At 47.3% G+C, this 20,588-nt stretch overlaps 1 protein-coding gene across 2 annotated transcripts; it reads right to left on the reverse strand.

Moving 5' to 3' along the window:
• Positions 1–1,744: 1,744 nt before the first annotated feature.
• On the reverse strand, positions 1,745–15,929 carry LOC138830468 (gasdermin-A). 2 transcript variants are annotated; one of them, XM_070026852.1, is made up of 12 exons: positions 15,838–15,929; positions 13,933–14,151; positions 12,770–12,950; positions 9,007–9,172; positions 8,019–8,115; positions 7,158–7,205; positions 6,687–6,713; positions 5,927–5,947; positions 5,163–5,317; positions 4,428–4,542; positions 3,298–3,371; positions 1,745–2,342 (listed from the first exon to the last, which is right to left on the reverse strand). In XM_070026852.1, exons 2-12 carry the CDS (start codon positions 14,144–14,146, stop codon positions 2,100–2,102), a joined length of 1,341 nt encoding a protein of 446 aa, XP_069882953.1. In that variant the 5' UTR covers positions 14,147–14,151; positions 15,838–15,929; the 3' UTR covers positions 1,745–2,099. The 2 variants fall into 2 exon arrangements, with proteins under 2 accessions (XP_069882953.1, XP_069882955.1); XM_070026854.1 differs by lacking the exon at positions 6,687–6,713.
• Positions 15,930–20,588: the final 4,659 nt, after the last annotated feature.

A 20,588-nucleotide genomic window follows, 5' to 3' on the forward strand; every position in this document is an offset into this window, starting at 1 on the left:
CCTTCACCCCCACAGCTGGAGGCTGGATAACAGAACTTTTGAATCATTAGTGGAATAAACTATGAAAACGTTTCTTTATAAACACTGTATCTGTAACTGAGGTGGATGAGCAATGGAAAGGCCAGTTTTGTTGTTCATCTTTATAATAAAAAATATAACACTTCTGCATAGTTAGGCGGTTAGCTCATCTCTCTATTAAGAAAAACAATCAAGTCAGCAGATAACAACCCTGTATGTTTATGAGCAATATAGTAAGGCTTTGGAAGTAGCCCAGAATATGGGGGAGGATGGTTTAACACAAAGCTTTTGGCAGTTTGGTCATGAATTCTTGGTAAATGAGAAAACTAGCTTGGGAGTGGGTGGAGGGCATAAGAAGGGGGAGAACTTGACTCCTAGGGCCTGAAGCTTCGGAGAAATTATTCTACACATAAAAGTACTTTAAAAGGAGAATAGTAAAAGGGCTGGGAAGGTGGCTCAGTGGTAGAATGCTTGCCTTGCATGCTCGAGGCCCTGGGTTCGATTCCTCAGCACCACCTAAGCAAAAAGAAAAAAAGCCGGAAGTGGTGCTGTGGCTCAAGTGGTAGAGCGCTAGCCTTGAGCTGAAGAGCTGAGGGACAGCGCCCAGGCCCAGAGTTCAGGCCCCATGACTGGACTCCCCCCCCCCCCCAAAAAGGAGAATAGTAAAAGATGTTCAAATCCAACTAAACAGGAACAGTTTGATGAAATCACAATAGACATATTAGCAGGTGCATAGGCAAATTCTGTACACACCATTCTCTCCCAAACCACCCTCAAGTGAAGGTAGAAGATAAGAGAAAAGGTAAAAAAAATTACTATCTTTAGAATTTTGAATGAGTCTTGTTTTTGCATTTTCAATTGGACAAACTTTTTTTTGTGTGCCAGTCCTGGTACTTAAACTCAAGGCTTGTGTGCTATCACTGAGATTTTTTACTCAAGGCTAGTATTCTACCACTTGAGCCACAGTTCCACTTCCTTTTTGGTGGCTATTTGGAGATCAGAGTCTCGCTTATTTTCCTGCCTGGGGCTGGCCTTGAACCTCAATCCTCAGATCTCAGACTCAGAGTAGGATTACAAGTGTGAATGATGGAAACCTGTCTTTCAATTTGACAAATTTGAGATTTGTTATCTTTGTTTTAGACTTCTGTATTTCTAGATCTGCCCCACCTCCTGTCCCCAATCCTAAGCCCACAAATGCTCTTTGCTCTACTTTTTTCCCTCAGTATTAGTATTTGAATTTATGTTAGGCAGGCCACCATCTGGGTCACACCTCTAGCCCCAAATGCTGTGCCTTGTAGATAAACTGCTTTGATGTTCTTCTCACTTTAGAATCTGGATTTTGTACCCTCGTAGTGCTCTAAGCATTTTCCAGCTGCCCTGAGGACAGTGCACAGGTAGTAGAATGTATACTGGCTCAAAATAATAATTTCCTTATGCTAAATTCCTTTTTGTGTGTTGGTATTAGCTTGAACTCAGGACCTCCAACTCTGTTATTCTTTTTCAATACCAGCTGGAACTCTTAATATTTTATTTCCTTCTCCATGTCTAGTTTTTTGCTAATGGATGATAAGAGTCTTGAAGATATTTTTTTATCTGCCCAGGCTGGTACTAAACTGTGGTCCTCAGATCTCAGCCTCCTAAGTATCTAGGATTAGGGGCGTGAGCTACTGGCAGCTATAGCCTTATGATAAATTCTTGAAAGAAACACACCAAAGACATTCAATACTGAGATGTCAATCTACTAGTTCCCCTTAATTCCAGCAAAATTTATTTTTTGGAAGTACAAAGAATTAGGATAGGAATTAATTTTTTTGTTGTTGTTGAAATGGCTGAAAGTTTTTAAGGTTTGAGTGTTTCCAAATCTACAGGATTTAGGCATCAGCAGATGGGTTTATGGAGGTGGGTTGTGGTGGTAGAAGGCTCATGGAGGGAGACAGGTTGTGGGGTAGGTGGGTTTGGTTTTCATGGGTGACAGGGTAGGATTTCAGCCCTAACCTGGTGGCTCTGAAATGTGGTGTTAAGAACATGGCACACTGAGACTGAGAAGGCCTAGAAAGCAGGAAGTAGGCAGAAAAGGCATCTTAGGAGGCCTTAGTCAGCAGCTGAAAGAGGGAGAGGCCAGCATAAAGGGCGCAGAGGCGAGGGAGGGTATCTGGGTCCCACATGTACTGGGGACCTGATCTCTGAACTTCCAGGCCACTCAGCCCCACTAGAGCTTCCGTGAGGGTCAGTTCCTCATCCCCAAGGGAGGACAACAGGTCAGGTCTCAGGGGGAAAACTCCTTCTTTATCTTGGAGGAAATTCTGTTCCATTGTGCTCTCCACCTGTAAGGAACCAACCACAGCATAAAATTTAAAAAGATCTGGTAAGCTCTCTCCTTCCCTCCTAGTCATACAAATCACCACGAAGGGCTGCATTTCCCTTATAGCTCTTTTTCTTACATTACACTCCATTTGGGTCTTATAGTGGGCACTGCATTTTTTTGGAGCCCCAAAAATTCAGATTCAGAGACATTAAATATTTGCTCATGGGCCAGGAAGGTGGCTCAGTGGTAGAGCGTTTGCCTTGAATGCATGAGGCCCTGGGTTCGATTCCTCAGCACCACATAAGCAAAAAGAAAAAAGCCAGAAGTGGCGCTGTGGCTCAAGTGGTAGAGTGCTAATCTTGAGCTGAAGAGCTGAGGGACAGTGCCCAGGCCCAGAGTTCAGGCCCCATGACCAGACCAAAAAAAAAACAAAAAACAAACAAATAAATATTTGCTCATATCACTTGATTAGCAATAAGTAGACCCAGAATTTTTTCCTCACAAGAAAAGGCTGATAGATTCATATCATGAGTAGAAATTTATCCATTTGCCTTTTTTAAAAATTGAGGGTGGGGAGTGGGTGGTACTGGGGCTTAAACTCAGGGCTTCAAATTTTTCCTTAGCTTTTTTTTTTTTTTTTGCTCAAGGTTGATGTACTATTACTTATGTCACCTCTCTACTTCTGTTTTTTTTTGCTGGTTAATTGGAGATAAGCCCAGGCTGAGGGTCAAATTTTGATCCTGAGATCTCAGCCTCCTGGGCCATCTAGTAATCTAGGAATGAGCCATCAGAGCCTAATGTCTCCTTCTGCCTTTTGTAACAAGATAATAAAAGGAAAGAAATAGAGAATAGAGAATTGGGCATGAACTGCCTAGGATCCCTTCAGGATGCTTCTGCCATCAGGCTAAATCTGCATCTTCCCATTGGTTCCAGCCACTTCCTCCCAAACTTGTCCCCCCCCCCCCCCCCCTCACCAGCTTCAGCTGCACTGGTAGGATCTTTTTCTCTGTGGATTTTATTAGAAGCTTCTGTTGGGCTTCACTTAGCTCTGGGAAAAAAAAAAGCAGAGAAAGATACATTTGTTGCTGGTGCAGAAAGGACTACAAATTCCAAATAGTTCATTTCTAGCCAGAATTTATTGATGGATGCATCTATTCATTCATTCATTCATTCATGATTAAATGCCTATTCTATGCCAGTCATTTTTGCTGAGTGTTAATAAAAATGATAGTTCCTTTACTCAGAGAACGTGCAGTGTGGGGGAGGAACAGGGTCTTAAGAGAGACACAGCTTAAGGGGTCTATTTATTTATTTAGTTATTTAGGTCAGTCGTGGGGCTTGAACTCTGGGCCTGAGCACTGTCCCTGAGCTCTTTAGCTCAAGGCAAGCGCTCTACAGTGCCACTTCCGGTTTTCTGGTGGTTAATTGGAGGTAAGAGTCTCATGGACTTTCCTGCCCAGGCTGGCTTTCAACTAAGATCCTCAGATCTCAGCATCCTGAGTAGCTAGGATTACAGGTGTGAGCCATAGGTGCCTGGCTATTTATTTTTTGAAGTTTTTAGTTTTTGCCTTTGGGAGCATGCTTCCTAAGGAAACAAACATTATAACTGAAATATCAGAATTTTTCTAAGAGGAATATTTCATGCAGAGGGAAAGAGAGAATACATGGGCTAGATCAGAAGATATTCCCCTCTGAGATTCAAGCTAACAAGTGGGGATCTAGGAAAGTGATGACCTTGGCTTTCAGTATATGGTTGAAAAAACTTGAGTTCTTTCCCAACCTCTATTAGCAGGCTGTCTCAGGGCATCCAAGGGGACCAAGGAAATCCTTAGAATTTTTTCCCCCTTTTTGTTTATTTTTCTTTTCTTTTTAATTTGAAGTGGTTGTGTAACAGGGTTTCAATTCCAGGTCAGATTATGAGCATAATGCATCTTGATCAATGTAACCCCCTTCAATGTTCTCCCCCATCTTTCCCAAGGAACCCATTATTTAAAGAAAATATCAAGTATAATTTACGTACCAATCACTCATTCATTCATTTGTGAGTTTACTTAAGCGATTCATTCCCACCACTGAAAAAGTGAAGATCTCGTTCCCCACTTACCTGTTAGGGCACCCACGAAATAGAGGATGGCACCTATAGCCTCCTTTGACAGTAGGACGTCTTTTGGGAGTGCCTCCAGGGTCACTTCATGCCCCTTGTCTAGAGCCCCTTCAAGCTGGAAGGAAAGGTGGGAAATGAAGATACCATAGCAGAGAGCCTGAAATAGCACCTGGCACATAGTCCCTCACCTATTTTATGTCTCTATTTCTCTTAGTTCTCCTCGGATTCTGAGGTTGTTTTTTGTTTCTGTTTTTTTTTTTTTTCCTAATCTTGGAGTTGAATTCAGGGCTTGGGCACAGTCCCTGAGCTTCTTTTGCTCCATGCTAGCACTCTTACCACTTGAGCCACAATGGCCTTTTCTGTTTATGTGGTACTGAGGAATAGAACCCAGGGCTTCATGCATGCTAGGCAAGCACTCTACCACTAAGCCACCTTCCCAGCCTCTGGACTCTGAGATTTGAACTCTGGAATCATTACAGCTGCCTTGCATCAGAAAGCTCATTGTGGTCCTCCCTCCTCCCTCTGTCTATCAGAGGGTGCATGTCCGTTAAGGCGCAGTGGTGGCCTTAGCACCCTGGGGGGTACTTGGTCAGCCATGGTGATTGTATCTATCAATTTTCCTGGCCTCTGGCCACATGGTACTACAGTCAGATGCACCCACCAGCTGCAATATCCTGCCCCCCCCCCAAAAAAACCCTAAACCTTCATCTTCTGATTTTCCCACTGTAGCCTCACCGTAAGCTCAAGGTCCTGAAGCTCTTTTTTCTTCCCAAGGAGTTTACTGAGGGAGCTGAGCAAGGAGCTTTTCCCCACTTGACTCAGCTTGTCTACTTCTTGGGTCTCTCTCTGAACCTCTTCTTTGAGTGTCTTGAAGTCCTCATGTGCTTCCCCTATGGAGGTAATAAATGAGGCATCCAGTCCTCTACCAGAGCCTCCCCGTTTAGCATGTTCTCCCTACAGGAACAAGGGCTTCTTCACTCAGTCACACTCTTCAGGGCCCCATGCTCTGCTCCCCACATGGGCCTGGCCTTGTTTCTTTCCCAGGGAACATGATTAGGAAGTTTTTTCCAACCCTGACATGAGGGTGGGATAAGGAGGTGGGCCTGGCCCTGTATTATCATCTCACCCCAAAGACCCCATCCTTCATCAGTACACAATTGCCTTCCCATTCTCAAAAAGACTTACCTAAAAATTGAAAGGGAAGGCCCATTTCCCCTTCTCACAAACTAACTGGCGAAGAATGACCTTGATGAAGGCCAGGATGGGGCTGTTCCAGAGAGCAGTGGGGCTGTATTCTGGATGAAGTGAACTGTACCCAGCATTCTAGGGGGGCCTAGCATTCTAAAATATATCCAGTCTATGCTGGAAAGAGTGGCTTCCCTGCAAGTGCATCCAGTCTCAGGATCTTGACCTGAGCCCTTGTCCTCCCTTCCCTCCACCTTAAGGCATTTTTCACCACCTTCACGCCAAAGTCTTGGGACAAAAATAAAATTCCTTACCAACATCAGATGCCTGGATAACTGAGGAAGAATGGGAGAAGGAAACCAAACACAAAAATGGGTTAGAATGTACTTCTTCAGCATGACAACCATCCCCAAGGGTAAGGTACTAAAGGGAGAAGCAACATGTTCCATCTGTGTCCTGGGAAATCCCAACTCTTTTTTTTTTTGGTCAGTAGTGGAGCCTGGGCACTCTCCCTCAGCTCTTCAGCTCAAGGCTGGCGCTATACCACTTGAGCCACAGCGCCACTTCTGGTTTTCTGAGTGGTTTATTGGAGATAAGAGGCTCACTTTTCCTGCCCAGGCTGGCTTTGAACCTCAATCCTCAGATCTCAGCCTCCCGAGTAGCTAGGATTACAGGTGTGAGCCACCGGCGCCTGGCTCCCAATTCTTTTCAGGATATTCTCGCTCCATTCCTTAGGTGAAGGAATGAGTCAGAGGAAGAGTTAATGGGGCATGAAAAGGGGCACCAGGCTGAGTTGACATCCTTGTGAACTCAGCTGCTCCCACCCTGGTTGCTAGGTGGCTGAGTGGCAGACATGTAAAACAAGCAACCAAAGCTTTTGGGGATAAAGGTTTGAGGTGTCTATATGTGGGGGCATCTTCTCCAAAGATCTCCCACAGCTTTGTCCTAAGCTGCTGGATTGTCTGCCACACTTCTGAGACAGCTGTTTGACCTGCTCTACCATCTTTCCTGTCAGTAGGGAAGAAAGAAGATGGGAGTAAAAGAAAATTGCAGTGGAATGAAAGGAACACTTACGTGTGAATTTCTCCTCTCCTGGCTTTTCTGAAGACAGAAACAATGTACATCTGTCAGTATAAATCTTACTTCTGCCTTTTTGTCTAAAGTTGCTGTCAAAGCAGCTTCGCCAGTGATCATTATAAAAATCACATGAGATCCTCTTAGCACGTTGACCCTGCAACTTGAGAACACACACGGCCTCCCAGTCTTTTCAGTTTCTGATTGCACCTCTGTCTCCTGGCTTTATATTTCTGTCTTTCTTGGGCAGTATTGACAAAAATCTCTACCTGATCTCTGTCTTTTTGTTTCTTTTTATATATCTCTATCCACCTTTCCGAATGTTGAAGATGTCTATTTCTGGGGACCTAGGAAACAAAAGCAGGGACTCCTAGGAAGATTATACTATCTGCTATTAGAATGGGAGGACTTTCAGCGGATAATGTTGGGGTAGGAGAGGAGGTGTGGGGAGCCGATGAGCAGTTCACTCACCTCCAGGAGGGAAAGTTTGCATGCTGTCATTGTAGATGTGTGGAATATCTGTAAGGTGCAATAGAGGGAGACCAGGAGGCCATTACCAGCTGCCCCACCCTTCTCCAATCTCAAGCCCTTGCTGAGTCTTGCTCAGGGTTAGGTCCTGCCCATTAGGCCATTTCAGCTGCCCTGCCCTTCTTTTTCCAGTCTCAAACCCAAGGGCTTAGGTCTTGCCCCTCAAATGCCTTGTCTAATTCTTCACTTCCCCCTCTCCCCACTGCTGTAAATTGTAAATTTCTTCCCCCTCCCAACTGCCCCCTCCCCATCCTCCCCGCCCTCTCTGTCAGTCTTGGGGCTTGAACTCAGGGCCTGGGTGCTGTCCCTGAGCTTTTTCACTCAAGGCCAGTGCTCTACCACTTTGAACCACGGTAGCACTTCTGGGGTAATTGGAGATAAGACTTTGCTGCCCAGGCTGGCTTTCAACCTCGATCTTCGTATCTCAGCCTCCCGAGTAGCTAGGATTATAGGCATGAGCCTGTAATCTAGCATCCAGCAACTACTCTTCTTTGATAGCAGTTTTCAACCTTGCCCTCTTGCATTAGCATCAGAGGATGTTTCCTCCTTTGGTTTCTTGAGATAGAGGCTTTGCTTGCTGATGTTTGTACCCCTGCCCATGGCTTCCACAGTGTCCAGCCCTCTGAGAGACTCAGAACCCAAGGGCCCCTTCACTTTCTCTCCAGAACCAGCCCTTAGTGTTCTGTCTCAGGCATTGGCTGATGCATTACACTCCCACTTGTCTCCTGACATTGTCCCAAGAGGGGACCCTAATAACTCAGCCTGGTGGGGTTAACTCTTGCCTTGTGAAGAGAACATGCTTACCCCACTCATCTTTGCCGTTCACCATCAGCTGTCTCACTCGAAAGGCCAGGACACAGCCTTTGGGGATGGTCACAGCCTCTTTGTGGTTTACAGAGCCCTAAGATTACACAATGGGAGTTTGTGAGTCTGCAGATATGAGACCCTGGGGTGGAGGGCCAGGCTTGAGAGCTTGTGTGAAAAGAGCAAATGGGAAACCCAGCAGTAGTGGGCTCTGTCATCTTTCTCCCCAGTCTGGACTCCATGGGATGGGCTCCCTCACTTTATCTTTAGTGATCATCCTCTGACAAGCTGTGTCTCTTCCTGGTTTGGACACCTGCAGGGAACTGGGCAGACCTGCTCCATCAGCTGCCTGTGCAATATCCTCTCCCACCTCTAAACTTCCATCCTCCTCCTCCTCCTCCCATCCAGGCTCTGTTTCCTTCTTCTTGGTCACTGTCTGTCCCACATGCTCACCTCATTCAGGAAAGTCTCCATGACTCATTCCTCCTCTTGGCTCTAAAATCCCAGATCACTCACTAGAAATAGGTACCAGAGTCTTACTATTTCCACGAAAACTCCCAAGCCTCTGGGCTTTAAGCTATGTGCCTCGTGCATGGGCCTGAGAACTTCTGTGAGCTCTGATCTTTAGCACCATGAGGGAAAAATGATGGGTGTGCTTCTTCTCTCCACATAGTCTTTATGACTTCTGGAACAGGGTTATGCCCACCCTGGGTGCCATTGGCTAGAGAAGGGCTCAGTTGTGTATCTGGCCAGTTGGGTTGGGAGCAAAGAGAAGGAATAGGGTCTTCTTCATATGCTGAATGGGCACTAATGGCATAAAAAAATGAATGAGGCCTCTAGGAAGGGTGTGTGTGTGTGTGTGTGTGTGTGTGTGTGTGTGTGTGTGTGTGTGTGTGTGTGTGTGTGTGTGTGTGTGTGTGTGTGTGTGTGTGTGTGTGTGTGTGTGTGTGTGTGTGTGTGTGTGTGTGTGTGTGTGTTTGAACCAAACCTGTAGCCCCAGTGGGGCAAAGAACGGGAGGGAAAAGCAGCCCTCCGCCTTGCCAGCTCTCTCCAGAGTGACCTCTTGCACCGTCTCCACTACTTCCATGACCACATACAGGTTCTCTCCTCGATCCCGCATTTCCTTCAGGAACGGGTTATCTGCTGCCAGCTTCCTGAGGCAGGAGAAGCATAAGGGAACCGTAAGAGCTCCTCAGCACTGAGGCTAGCCCCCCACCCCTTTTTATTCTGCTGTTTCCTAGCAGTTAGACATCATGGTGTCAGGGAACTCAAGTCAGACCAGGCAGAAGTTCAGATCTCCTGAACTTCTCCTGAAGAGCAGTTTCTCTAAGTCTGACTTGCCTCGTCTATAGAGTGAGGGCAATGACACCTACCTCCAGGTGTGCTGAGACAAACTGGGTAACGGCCATTCACACCCAGGGCCTCATGATTCCTTCCTTCCTTCTTCAGTACAGAGGTAGAGCCTCCTACCTTCCTTCCCTGTTCCCGTCTTCTGGGATCCATCCTCCCCATCTCTATCCTCTCTCCTGCCATTAACGACAGTTCCTCCTCTCACTTGCTCCTTCCATGTACAAACATGTCTCCGCCCCTAAAAGTTTTACTTTCTTTGATCCTACTACTCCCTCTAATTGCCACCCTATTTCCTTCTTTTACCTTTCTGCCAAGGGTCTCCAAAGATATGCCCCTGCCCAATATCTACCTCTTCACTTCCCATTCCAATTCTTTTTTATTTATTTATTTTGGTTGGTCATGGGGCTTGAACTCTGGGCCTTGGAACTGTCCCTCAGCTCTTCAGCTCAAGGTGAGCACTCTACCACTTGAGCCACAGTGCCACTTCTGGTTTTCTGGTGGTTAATTGGAGAGAAGAGTCTCATGGATTTTGCCACCTGGGCTGGCTTTGAATAGTGATCCTCAGATCTCAGCCTCCTGGTAGCTAGGATTACAGGCATGAGCCACGGGTGCCTGGCTCCACGCTGAATTTTTTTATAATTTGGTTTTGTTTCTCACACATCAAAGGCAATATCATTGTCTTCCCTTAATTCTGCACGACACTGAACCAACCGTCCAATGCAACGCAGTCTTCTTTTGCTTCTGGTCACCCTGGTTCACCCTGGTTCTACTTTTATCTTTCTGGCTCCTAAACGTTCCCCATTCTGTCTGCATCCCATTTGCCATTTGTATTTGGTTCCCTAACCTTTTTTTTTTTTGTCGGTCGTGGGGCTTGAACTCTGGGCCTGGGCGCTGTCCCTCAGCTCTTCATCTCAAGGCGAGTGCTCTACCACTTGAGCTACAGCTCCACTTCCGGTTTTCTGGTGGTTTATTGGAGATAGGAATCTCAAGGTCTTTCCTGCCCGGGCTGGCTTTGAACCGCGATCCTCAGATCTCAGCCTCCTGAGTAGCTAGGATTACAGGCGTGAGCCACCAGCGCCCGGCTTGGTTCCCTAACCTTTTATGTTCTCATGCTTCTGCTCTCAAAGATCCAAGTTTTCCCCCCAAGTTCCTATGGTTTGAAAGTCTTTACTTTGTTGGCCACCCCATATGTAACTCTACCTCTCTAGAGTTCCCAACTTCTGTTTCTACCTTGCTGAATTTTCTCAACTGATACCCAAGCAGAGTCACAAACTCAAAACATCCAAAAGGAACTCACACTCCATGGAGCTGCCTGTCACCTGCTTGTCACTTTGTTTTTTCGCCTTGAAACCTTGTCCTGTTGCAACCTGGGTCAAACGTTGGAATCATTGTTGCCAAAACCTACATCCTTACCCTGCCAAGTCTAATCCTTTCTATTTGCAACAGGCCTTGCATCCATTCCTCCCCTTCATTCCAGAGGTTCTCCCCTAGCTCACGCCCTCCTGGCATACCTTTGGTGGATAGAATGGGACAGTGTTTTGCCTGGTCTTCCTACTTTAATCCCTTGTTTTTCTTCTTCTATGGAACATACTTCCTATGTCTGGCCGGATTGATCATGAGACACAGAGCACTGCCAGAGTCATCTCAGTGCTACAGGTCAACCTCTGTAACCTGGCACCTGGTTCCTGCATGCTCTGGGTCCACCTTCAAACTCCTGCTTGCTCCATTTGCACCTCTTCCTTGCCTCCCATACTGACTATTCTATTCACAGTCCCTCATTAGCTTTGAGATATCTCCTCTGTGTGCTTTTAGAATGACCTTCTCCCATACCTGTATGCATAGCTTCTGCCCACCACACAAGGCAGAGGTGGGGCACCACCTCTGTGCGTGCATCCTTTCCTTATTTCACCTGCCAGAAGTGCCTCCCCTTTGCCATGAGACTCAGCTGAACCCTTGCCACGGGGCTTTCCACTTCTTTTGTTGTTATTGTTGGTGATGGAGCTTGAACTCTGGGCCTGGGCACTGTCCCTGAGCAATTTTGCTCAAGGATAGCACTCTGCCGCTTTAAGCCACAGTGCCACTTCCAATTTTGTAGTGGTTAATTGCAAATAAGAGTCTCACGGACTTTTCTGATTGGGTTGGCTTTAAACCAGATCCTCAGACCTCAGCCTCCTGAGTATGAGCCGCTAGTGCCTGACTACTTCCTCCTCCTCCTCCTCCTTCCCTTCCTCCTCCTCCTCCTCCTCCTCTTCTTCCTTTCTTCCTCCTCTTCCTCCCCCCCTCCCCCCTCCTCATCCCCCCCCTCCTTCCTTGTGGGGCCTGAACTCTAGGCCTGGGCACTGTCCCGCAGCTCTTCAGCTCAAGGCTAGCGCTCTACCACTTGAGCCACAGCATCACTTCTGGCCTTTTCTGCTTATGTGGTGCTGAGGAATGGAACCCAGGGCCTCATGCATGCAAGACAATCACTCTACAACTGAGCCACCTTCCCAGCCCCGCTTTACTACTTCTTGTTTTGGATTGTAGTTACTATTGCACAATAGTTTTCACTCTCCTAGACTACAAAATTTTTAGAAAAAGTTGTTCTAGGTGTACCCTACCACACAGTAGGATGCTTTATATTCAAAAACAGCTCACTAGATATTTACTGGATGACTTCCCAAGCACCCCATCTTTCCTCTGGCCTCCCCAGTACTCATCTGTTTATTTAAACCCTTACTTAATTACTTAAAAGTCAGGTCCCTTCTTAAGACAAACATATGTGGTGCCTAGCATCAATGTCACCTCTGCCACACCCCTTATGCCAGCATCCTCCAGGGCTGGTGTGGGGCTTGTGCTGGCGGGAAGGCTTTATTTGTGGAAACAGAAGGCTATACCCAAGCTTCCATAGGAAGCAGTTACAACCAGTCCACTCCTCCACCTTCTAGCATACTTCATAGCCTTCGGGTTGAATGAGTATGCAGGGATGGGCATCATAGCTCAAATGGTAGAGTGCTTGCCTAGTATGCTCAAAGCCCTGGGTTCAATTCCCAAGTACCACAATAAGAAATTATCCTGTGACACCATAATTCCACAGAAAAGAAAACTGTGGTTCTAAGAGAAATGAGTTTTCTCAACAAAGAGATTTAATATCTCATTCTCACGTGTGGGATGAGACAGGAGGACTATGGGGATGGGGTACTGGAAGTACCAGAAGGAGTAGCTAGGAATAGCTTGGAGTTTCCATAGGCCAAACGGGTCATCTCAAGGGGTCCCCTGTGGTGACCGTATTGCCAAGGGATTTGCCAGTGGTTTTCAAAGGCCTCCCCCATGGTGACAACTTCGCCAAGGGTTTTGCTTTCCCCACACAAGGCTCGGGGCAGCTGTTCTCTGCACTGCCCAGCCCCAGCCCTGTCCACTCTTACCTCTCCTTGTGCAAGTTCTCCAGGGCCTTGGGTGCCACACTGAGTGTCTGGACTTCCAGCGTGCTGTTCCGGGACAGCCCTGCAGTGCCCTTTACCTTCACCGTCTTTGGCATGTCCACCTCTCCCTCTACCCGGGCATCTAGCATATTCTTAAAGCCAAAGTTCCCGGAGTCTGTTGGATCTGTAGGAGAGAGAAGACAAAAGAGCTAGGCTGGGAATGTGGCTTGGTGGTAGAGTGCTTGCCTAACATGCATGAAGCCCTGGGTTCAATTCCTCAGTACCACATAAACAGATAAAGCCTGAAGTGGCGCTGTGGCTAAAGTGGTAGAGCACAAGCCTTGAGCAAAAGAAGCTCAGGGTCAGTACCCAAGCCCAGAGTTCAAACCTCAGGACTGGCAAAAACAAAAACAAAAACAAAAACACAACAGAGAAACACCACTAGTTCTCCCACTGCCTCAGCAACTAATGAGAACTTTCATTTGCCTTTTTTTTTTTTTTTGGTCAGTCATGAGGCTTGAACTCTGGGCCTGGGCGCTGTCCCTCAGCTCTTCAGTTCAAGGCTAGCGCTCTACCACTTGAGCCACAGTGTCACTTCTGGTTTTCTGGTGGTTTATTGGAGATAAGAGTCTCACAGGGGGCTGGGAAGGTGGCTCAGTGGTAGAGTGCTTGCCTTGCAAGCCAGAGGCCCTGGGTTCGATTCCTCAGCACCACATAAGCAAAAAGAAAAAAAGCTGGAAGTGGCACTGTGGCTCAAGTGGTAGAGTGCTAGACTTGAGCTGAAGAGCTGAGGGACAGCGCCCAGGCCCAGAGTTCAGGCCCCATGACCGGACCCAAAAAAAAGAGTCTCACAGACTTTTGCTGCCCAGGCTGGCTTTGAACTGTGATCCTCAGATCTCAGCCTCCTGAGTAGCTAGGATTACAGGCATGAGCAACTGGTGCCCGGTTTTACTTTGTGGGGGGAAGGGAGGGCTTAAACTCACAACTTCAGGCTTGCTAGGCAAGTGCTCTGGTCACAAGAGCCACATCTGTAGCCCTAATGAGAACTTTTAGGTGACATTTCGTGATACAGGCTTAGAGGGACCTCTGAGTCTTCCCTGGGGGCCAAGTGTCTGGCTGGGACTCTATAAGATCCCTTGGAACCCAGTCCCATGCCCGAAGCTGACCTGAGGGTGAGCTGCCAGGCTCCAGAACATCTAGAAGGGTGTAGTCAGTGCGGACATAGCGGGCACCCCAGAAGATCGTGCTCTTCCTCTTCCTTAGCACCAGGCAGAAAGGATGGAAGCGCTTGAAGTCAATGAGGCTGTCTAGCGGCGTCAGGTCCCCTCGAGGGTTTAGCTGTTTGGCCAGGGCCCGGGTAACATTTTCAAAGATGGTCATTGTCTCTGTCAATGGAGAGATGGAGACTGTTAAGGATACCACGGCACCTGGGAAGACCTCTGCAGTGAGTGATTTTCTGGATTCTCAAATGTGAGAGCCTTAAAGAAGCCAAGGAGTCCGTGTATATGTATGTGTGTGTGTGTGTGTGTGTGTGTGTGTGTGTGTGTATGTGTGTGTGCAGGCTAGTGTTCTGCCACTTGAGCCACAGCTCCATTTCCAATTTTTTGGTGGAAATTGGAGATAAGAGTCTGAAGGACTTGCCTACCCGGGACAGCTTTGAACCATGATCCTCAGATCTCAGCCTCCTGAGTAGCTAGGATTATAGGCATGAGCTACCAGCACTTATCAGGAGTCCTTTTCCCCCTAGGTCTGGGGCTTGAACTCTGGGCCTGAGCACTGTCCTTACTATCCTTGAGTTTTTGTGCTCAATGCTAGTGTACTATCACTTGAGCCACAACTCCACTTCCAGCTGTTTGGTGGCTAATTGGAAATAAGTCTTACAGACTTTCCTATCTAGCTGGCTTTGAACCCTGGTCCTCAGATGACAGGTGTGAGCAGGAGTCCTCATTTTATGACTAGGAAACTCCAGAGCTCACACAGCTAGCTAGTGCCCTTTCCTTGATGGAGGTACACTTGCCTGTATCTTATCTTTCCTTTACACCCACCTCCCAACTCATGGCTATGTGCATACCATTCTCATAAGTGTCCCACAGATGCAAGCATGTTGATGCTCTTTACCTTTGTTCTTTCTGTTTACAATATCCCATTCCCAATAGCAAGAGTCACTTTGCATCCTTGGACACTCCTTCTCTCTTGGGCATCCAGTGAGTGACTCCTCCTGTGTTCCCTAAACAGTATATCCCCTTCTGGAACACCTGCCACTTTGCCCTGTTATGATCTGTGCACCTGACCCTCTCACCCGCCCACTCGGACTGTGACTTCCCAGAGGGCAGGAAATGGGTCTGAGTCACCTCTGCAGCATCAGCATCAGCACAGGGCCTGGGGCTGAGATGGAGCTTGGCGAATTGTGTGTGGCAAGAAGAAAAGATGACTGGCAAGTGGCACTGTGGCTCAAGTGGTAGAGCACTCGCCTTGAGCTGAAGAGCTGAGGGTCAGCACCCAGGCCCAGAGTTCAAGCCCCACGACCGACAAAAAAAGAAAAAGAAAAAAAGAAAAAAGAAAAGAAAGATGATTGGAAGAGGCCCTGGGAGATATAGGCTGGGGTTAAGAAGGTGTCAGAGATGGCAAAGCCTGTGAGAGCTTGGGAGTCACCATCTTCTGTCTCTTGTCTTTGAAGTGCAAGTCAAGGAGTTTTGGATTGGTGGCCAGGAGACACACCCACACGAACCCATAGGTGGAAGAAGATACACCAGCTTCTCTGAAAGTGCCTCACCTTTCCTGTGGTACCTCAGAGACACAGGGACTCAGGAGGCACAAGCACTGATTTTGGGGGGGGGAGGGCCATTCTGTCAGTGCCAATGTATACCCAGGAGTGGGTAGGATGGCTTCCGGGGGTCAGCTGAGTGCACCCGGAAGGACTCTTCACCAGAGGGGCATTCACAGGCCACTCCCTCTTCCTTCCCGAAGGCCTAACTCTTTGGATTCTAGGAGACTCCCATGCCCTTCTGGTTCCAACCATCTCTAGAGCCCCAGAGTGCCACCTGCCCCCTCTGCTGTCATCAAGATCTTACCAGGAACGATGCTGGGTCCTGTGGGGTGGCTGGCTATGGAGTGAAGGCTCAGGACTTACTTGCTATCAGTTGAGAGAATGACTGTCCCCTGTCAGGACAGACTGCTTTATGCCTCTGTGAAGGCAGGGACGTCGGCTTCCAGGGACCCCGCCTGCCCCACTGACCCCACCCCCTCCTGCTCTACTTCCGGGAGAACAGCATCAACCTGTTCCAGGTGTGTCCTGCCTCAGGCCCTGGGCTCAGGCCTCCTAGAGGATGAGGGGGTGGCAGACAGGTGCCAGTGTAGGTGGGGACAGCCAGGACCCAGTAAGAAGAAGTGACATGAAGACTGGCTTGTGGAAACTTTTGGAGGGGCGATACAGAGAGGCCATGGGAGTTGGGGGGGTATAGGTACCCATGTGTATGTATATGCATATAGGTCTGTATGAGTGATACGGACATGTCTGTGTCTGTTCCTTATCTTTTGGGCTCCTCCCTTTCTCTCCACCCCGTGCTCTTCCGGTAGCTCTCCAACACTTTGTTCTCTGCTGAGTGCGCTAACCATTGCTTAGGTCTATCAGGAAGCATCTGGGATTCATGATAGGCCTCACAGACACCATAAGGGATATGAAATCCTGTGTGTCCAGAGATTCTAGTAGAGAAAGGCTGTCCATCATTCTGTGTGTTGGCCTGAAGATCCCTACCTGACTCCATTTGTTTTAGCTACATGTACATATCTTTGGTAAAGACACATATGTCTGAGTAGATAGAGCTAGTTTAAATACTTTTCTTTCTCTTCCTCCCACCACCCTTGTGTCAATACTGGGGCTTTAACTCAGAACTTCACATTCTCAGCTTCTTTGCTCAAGGTTGATGCTGTGCTACTTGAGCCATGCATCCAGCCCAGCATTTTGCTGGTTAATTGGAGATGAAGATTCACAGACTTTTCTGCTTGGGCTGGCTTTGAACCTTGATTCTTCAGGTCTCAACTTCCTGAGTCTCAAGGATTGAGCCAGGGGCTCAGATGGTTTTCTGTTGTTTAGTGCCCCATACCTCTGCTGGTTATGGAGTGCTGAATATATACAAGCTCATATACAGAGGTGAGTCATAGCAGCGATAGTAGTAAAGATGCCTGTTGTGGAGACTCAGATGTCTCCAGGTAGGTCACTTAGATCCTGCTCTTCAGTCTCTACTTGCAAGGAATTGCTGTAGATGACAGATTAAGAGATTTACAAGACCACATATGTGTATACACAGAACCTGAACACACTGGAGCCTGCATATCCTCACCTAGAAGGCTTAAAGGACATGGACAGTAGGTTTGATTTTTTCCTGGAGGTTTTCTTGAGGGGTTGGTAGTCAATGGGGAGATTAGACCGTCTCATATTCGATGTAACTCCCTAAAATCTTTGTTATTCCACTTTTTTTTTCTTTTTGGTGCTAGTCCTGAGGCTTGAACTCAGGGCCTGGGTGCTTCTTTTGCTCAAGACTAGCCCTCTACCACTTTGAGCCACAGCTCCACTTGTGGCTTTTTCTGAGTAGTTTGTTGGAGCTGTCTCATGAACTTTCCTGTCCGGGCTGGCTTTGAACCGCGATCCTCAGATCTCAGCCTCTTGAGTAGCTAGGATTACAGACATGAGCCACCAGTGCCTGGCTCATCATTCTCCGTCTGTCTTCAAAGCCTCATTTGCCATGACAGAGGCTCTCATGGAGCTCTTCTCTATGACCTAAAACAAAACACCTTGCTGTTGCCCCTCTAGTAGGCGTCCCTCGTCTTTTGGTTTGCTTCTTTTCCCATCCAACTCTATATTCTTATGTAGCTTCCAAACATTTTTCTTCTCCCTTAACAGGTCTAACCATTGTTTATGGTCTCAGATGCTGCCCCCTTACTTTTTATTTTTTTAATTAAAATATATTTTAATTATAAATATGATGTACAGAGGGGTTACAGTTACATCAATCAGGTAATGAGTACATTTCTTTCTTTCTTTTTTTTTTTTTTTGGGTCCAGTGGTGGGGCCTGAACACTGCGCCTGGGCGCTGTCCCTCAGCTCTAGAGCTCAAGGCGAGCACTTGAGCCACAGCTCCACTTCCGGCTTTTTTCTTTTTGTTTATGTGGTGCTAAGGAATCGAACCCAGGGCATCATGCAAGCGCTCTACCACTGAGCCACCTTCCCAGCCAGAGTACGTTTCTTTTTGAACCATGTCACCCCTTCCCTCATTCTCTCCCAGTCACAAATTGTATAGTTCATTTTTCCATGTAGTGTCTAGTGAGTACTACTGCTGTATTTGTTCACCCTTTGTCCCTCCATTTTTGTGCCCCCGTTACCCTCTCAAAGACAAAAGCAGAAGACATCACTTCCCTTCATAGAATTCCTCTTTCCTTCCTTGGGAGAGGCAGGGATTGGCTCTTGGGTGCATGGGAAAGGTGTCATGGGACATTTGGTCCTTGTCACAAGTGTACATGTGTGTTACTTGCTTTCCATCTCTCTCCTTGTTTTCCTGGATTTCTGCTTCTCTCCTCCTCTCTTTGAATTTCTGCATTGATAAGTCATCTGCAACCCAGCACATAGTTCTGGGGCTTTCTGCCTCCCATCCCTTAATCAGCTTCAGTGGAAGGTGGCCCTTCTCCCCGCCCTCTCATCAATCCATTACATTCAACAGACTCTTCCCTTTCTTCCTAGTGTCTACATTCCTCCCACTGGCTGAGGGCCAAGGTTTCTGGTTTATTTCATCTCTAAAGATCTAGAAAGCAGCTGGGCGCTGGTGGCTCATGCCTGTAATCCTAACTACTCAGGAGGCTGAAATATGAGGATCATGGTTCAAAGCCAGCCTGGGCAGGAAAGGCCGTGAAACACTTAATCTCCAATAAACCACCAGAAAACCAGAAGTGGCACTATGGCTCTAGTGGTAGAGTGCTTGCCTTGAGCTGAAGAGATCAGGGACAGCATTCAGGCCCAGAGTTCAAGCCCTATGACTAACAACAACAAAACAAAAGATTTAGACAGCAGGTGTTTAGCAATGTCATGCTCTCTCTCTCTCTCTCTCTCTCTCTCTCTCTCTCTCTCTCTCTCTCTCTCTCTGTCAGTCGTAGGGCTTGAACTCTGGGCCTGGGCACTATCCCTGATCTCTTCAGCTCAAGGCAAGTGCTCTACTACTTGAGCCACAGTGCCACTTCTGGTTTTCTGGTGGTTAATTGGAGATAAGAGTCTCACGGACTTTCCTGCCCAGGCTGGCTTTGAACTGTGACCCTCAGATCTCAGCCTCCTGAGTAGCTAGGATTACAGGCATGAGCCACCACTGCCCAGCTTGCACCCCTCTTAACTGCCTAATGAGATTCTAAATGCTGGGCCTAGATAGCATTTACATCTCTCAAGGAGAGAGATGTAAGAGTGTGTGTGGTGGGGCCAGCCTGAATGCAATGAAAATGCGCATGTTTATGCTTGTCCCTGAATTACTCCTTCCTCCTATCCAGGATTCCCTTTCTCTTATACACCCATCCCCCCATAATCTTAGCGATAGATCACAGTGTCCCTTTAGGTTCCACAGGTCACTCTGCACAGAGTGCTGGTTTATATCCTGAAGGAGAATCTGGAGCAGAATTTAAATTTCACTGAATGAGATTTAAATTTGACTTATCTGTTAAGAACTCTTTTATTCCATTAAAAGTAACATCAAAACGTGTGGGGACAGTGCTGAGACAGGTGGCAGGCTTTGTTCTCTATCTCCCTCTGGTGGTCAATTGAAGTGACAGGAAACATTTCCTTGAGCCTATTTCTCTTGTGATTTGTGTGAGGTTCCTAGGAGATGGGACTCAGAAGAGGACCTGACTTAGAGGAGGAAGCTTAACTCACAGCTCTTTGGGAACCTTAAAGTCTGCCTGACTCAGAGTGCTCTGAAGACACAGACATTGGAATAGAGTACTGTTTTCTTACTTACAATCCTTGTTTATTTTTCCCTTTAAGGAGTCAATGAGGAGAGAAGAGTCTAGAAGTGTAGAGGTTACCAACTTTAACGAGAACCGGAAGAGGGCTGGGAACGTGGTCTAGTGGTAGAGTGTTTGCCTAGCATGCATGAAGCCCTGGGTTTGATTGCTCAGTACCACTTAAACAGAAAAAGCCAGAAGTGGTGCTGTGGCTCAAGTGGTAGAATGCTAGCCTTGAGCAAAAGAAGATCAGATACAGTGCTAGGCCCTGAGTTGAAGCCCCAGAACTGGCAAAACAACAAAAACAAAAACAAATCAAAACCAAGAAGAAGCTGGCACGCTGGGAGTTAGGAGACAAGAAGAGGGTTCAGGCTGGGCATCAGTGGCTCACACCTGTAATCCTAGCTACTCAGAAGGCTGAGATCTGCGAACCGCAGTTCAAAGCAGGAAAGTCCATGGGACTCTTATCTTCAATAAACCACTCAGAAAACCGGAAGTTTGCTGTGGCTCAAGTGACAGAGCGCTTGCCTTAAGCTGAAGAGCTGAGGGACAGCACCCAGGCCCAGAGTTCAAATCCCATGACTGACAAAAAAAAAAAAAAAGGTTCAGAAGCATACTTACAGGCTATTGGACCTACTGGTAGGTTGTGGGGTAGCTGATGCATTTTGAAACAATGACCCCTCACAGAGGCATAATCCCAAAACCTACTCTGAGCAGAGGGTTATGTGGCTGTCTGTTGGAGAGACAGGAAGAATGCTCCTGAGGAACCTTACGTTACATAGTTCACATGGGAGAAGAGAAGTTTTGGAGTGGAGATTGCAGGTTGTGACCAATACGTTCACAAATT

The sequence above is a fragment of the Dipodomys merriami genome, unplaced genomic scaffold (assembly GCF_024711535.1).
Source record: "Dipodomys merriami isolate MVZ:Mamm:240054 unplaced genomic scaffold, mDipMer1.0.p SCAF_19, whole genome shotgun sequence".
NCBI lineage: Eukaryota > Metazoa > Chordata > Mammalia > Rodentia > Heteromyidae > Dipodomys > Dipodomys merriami.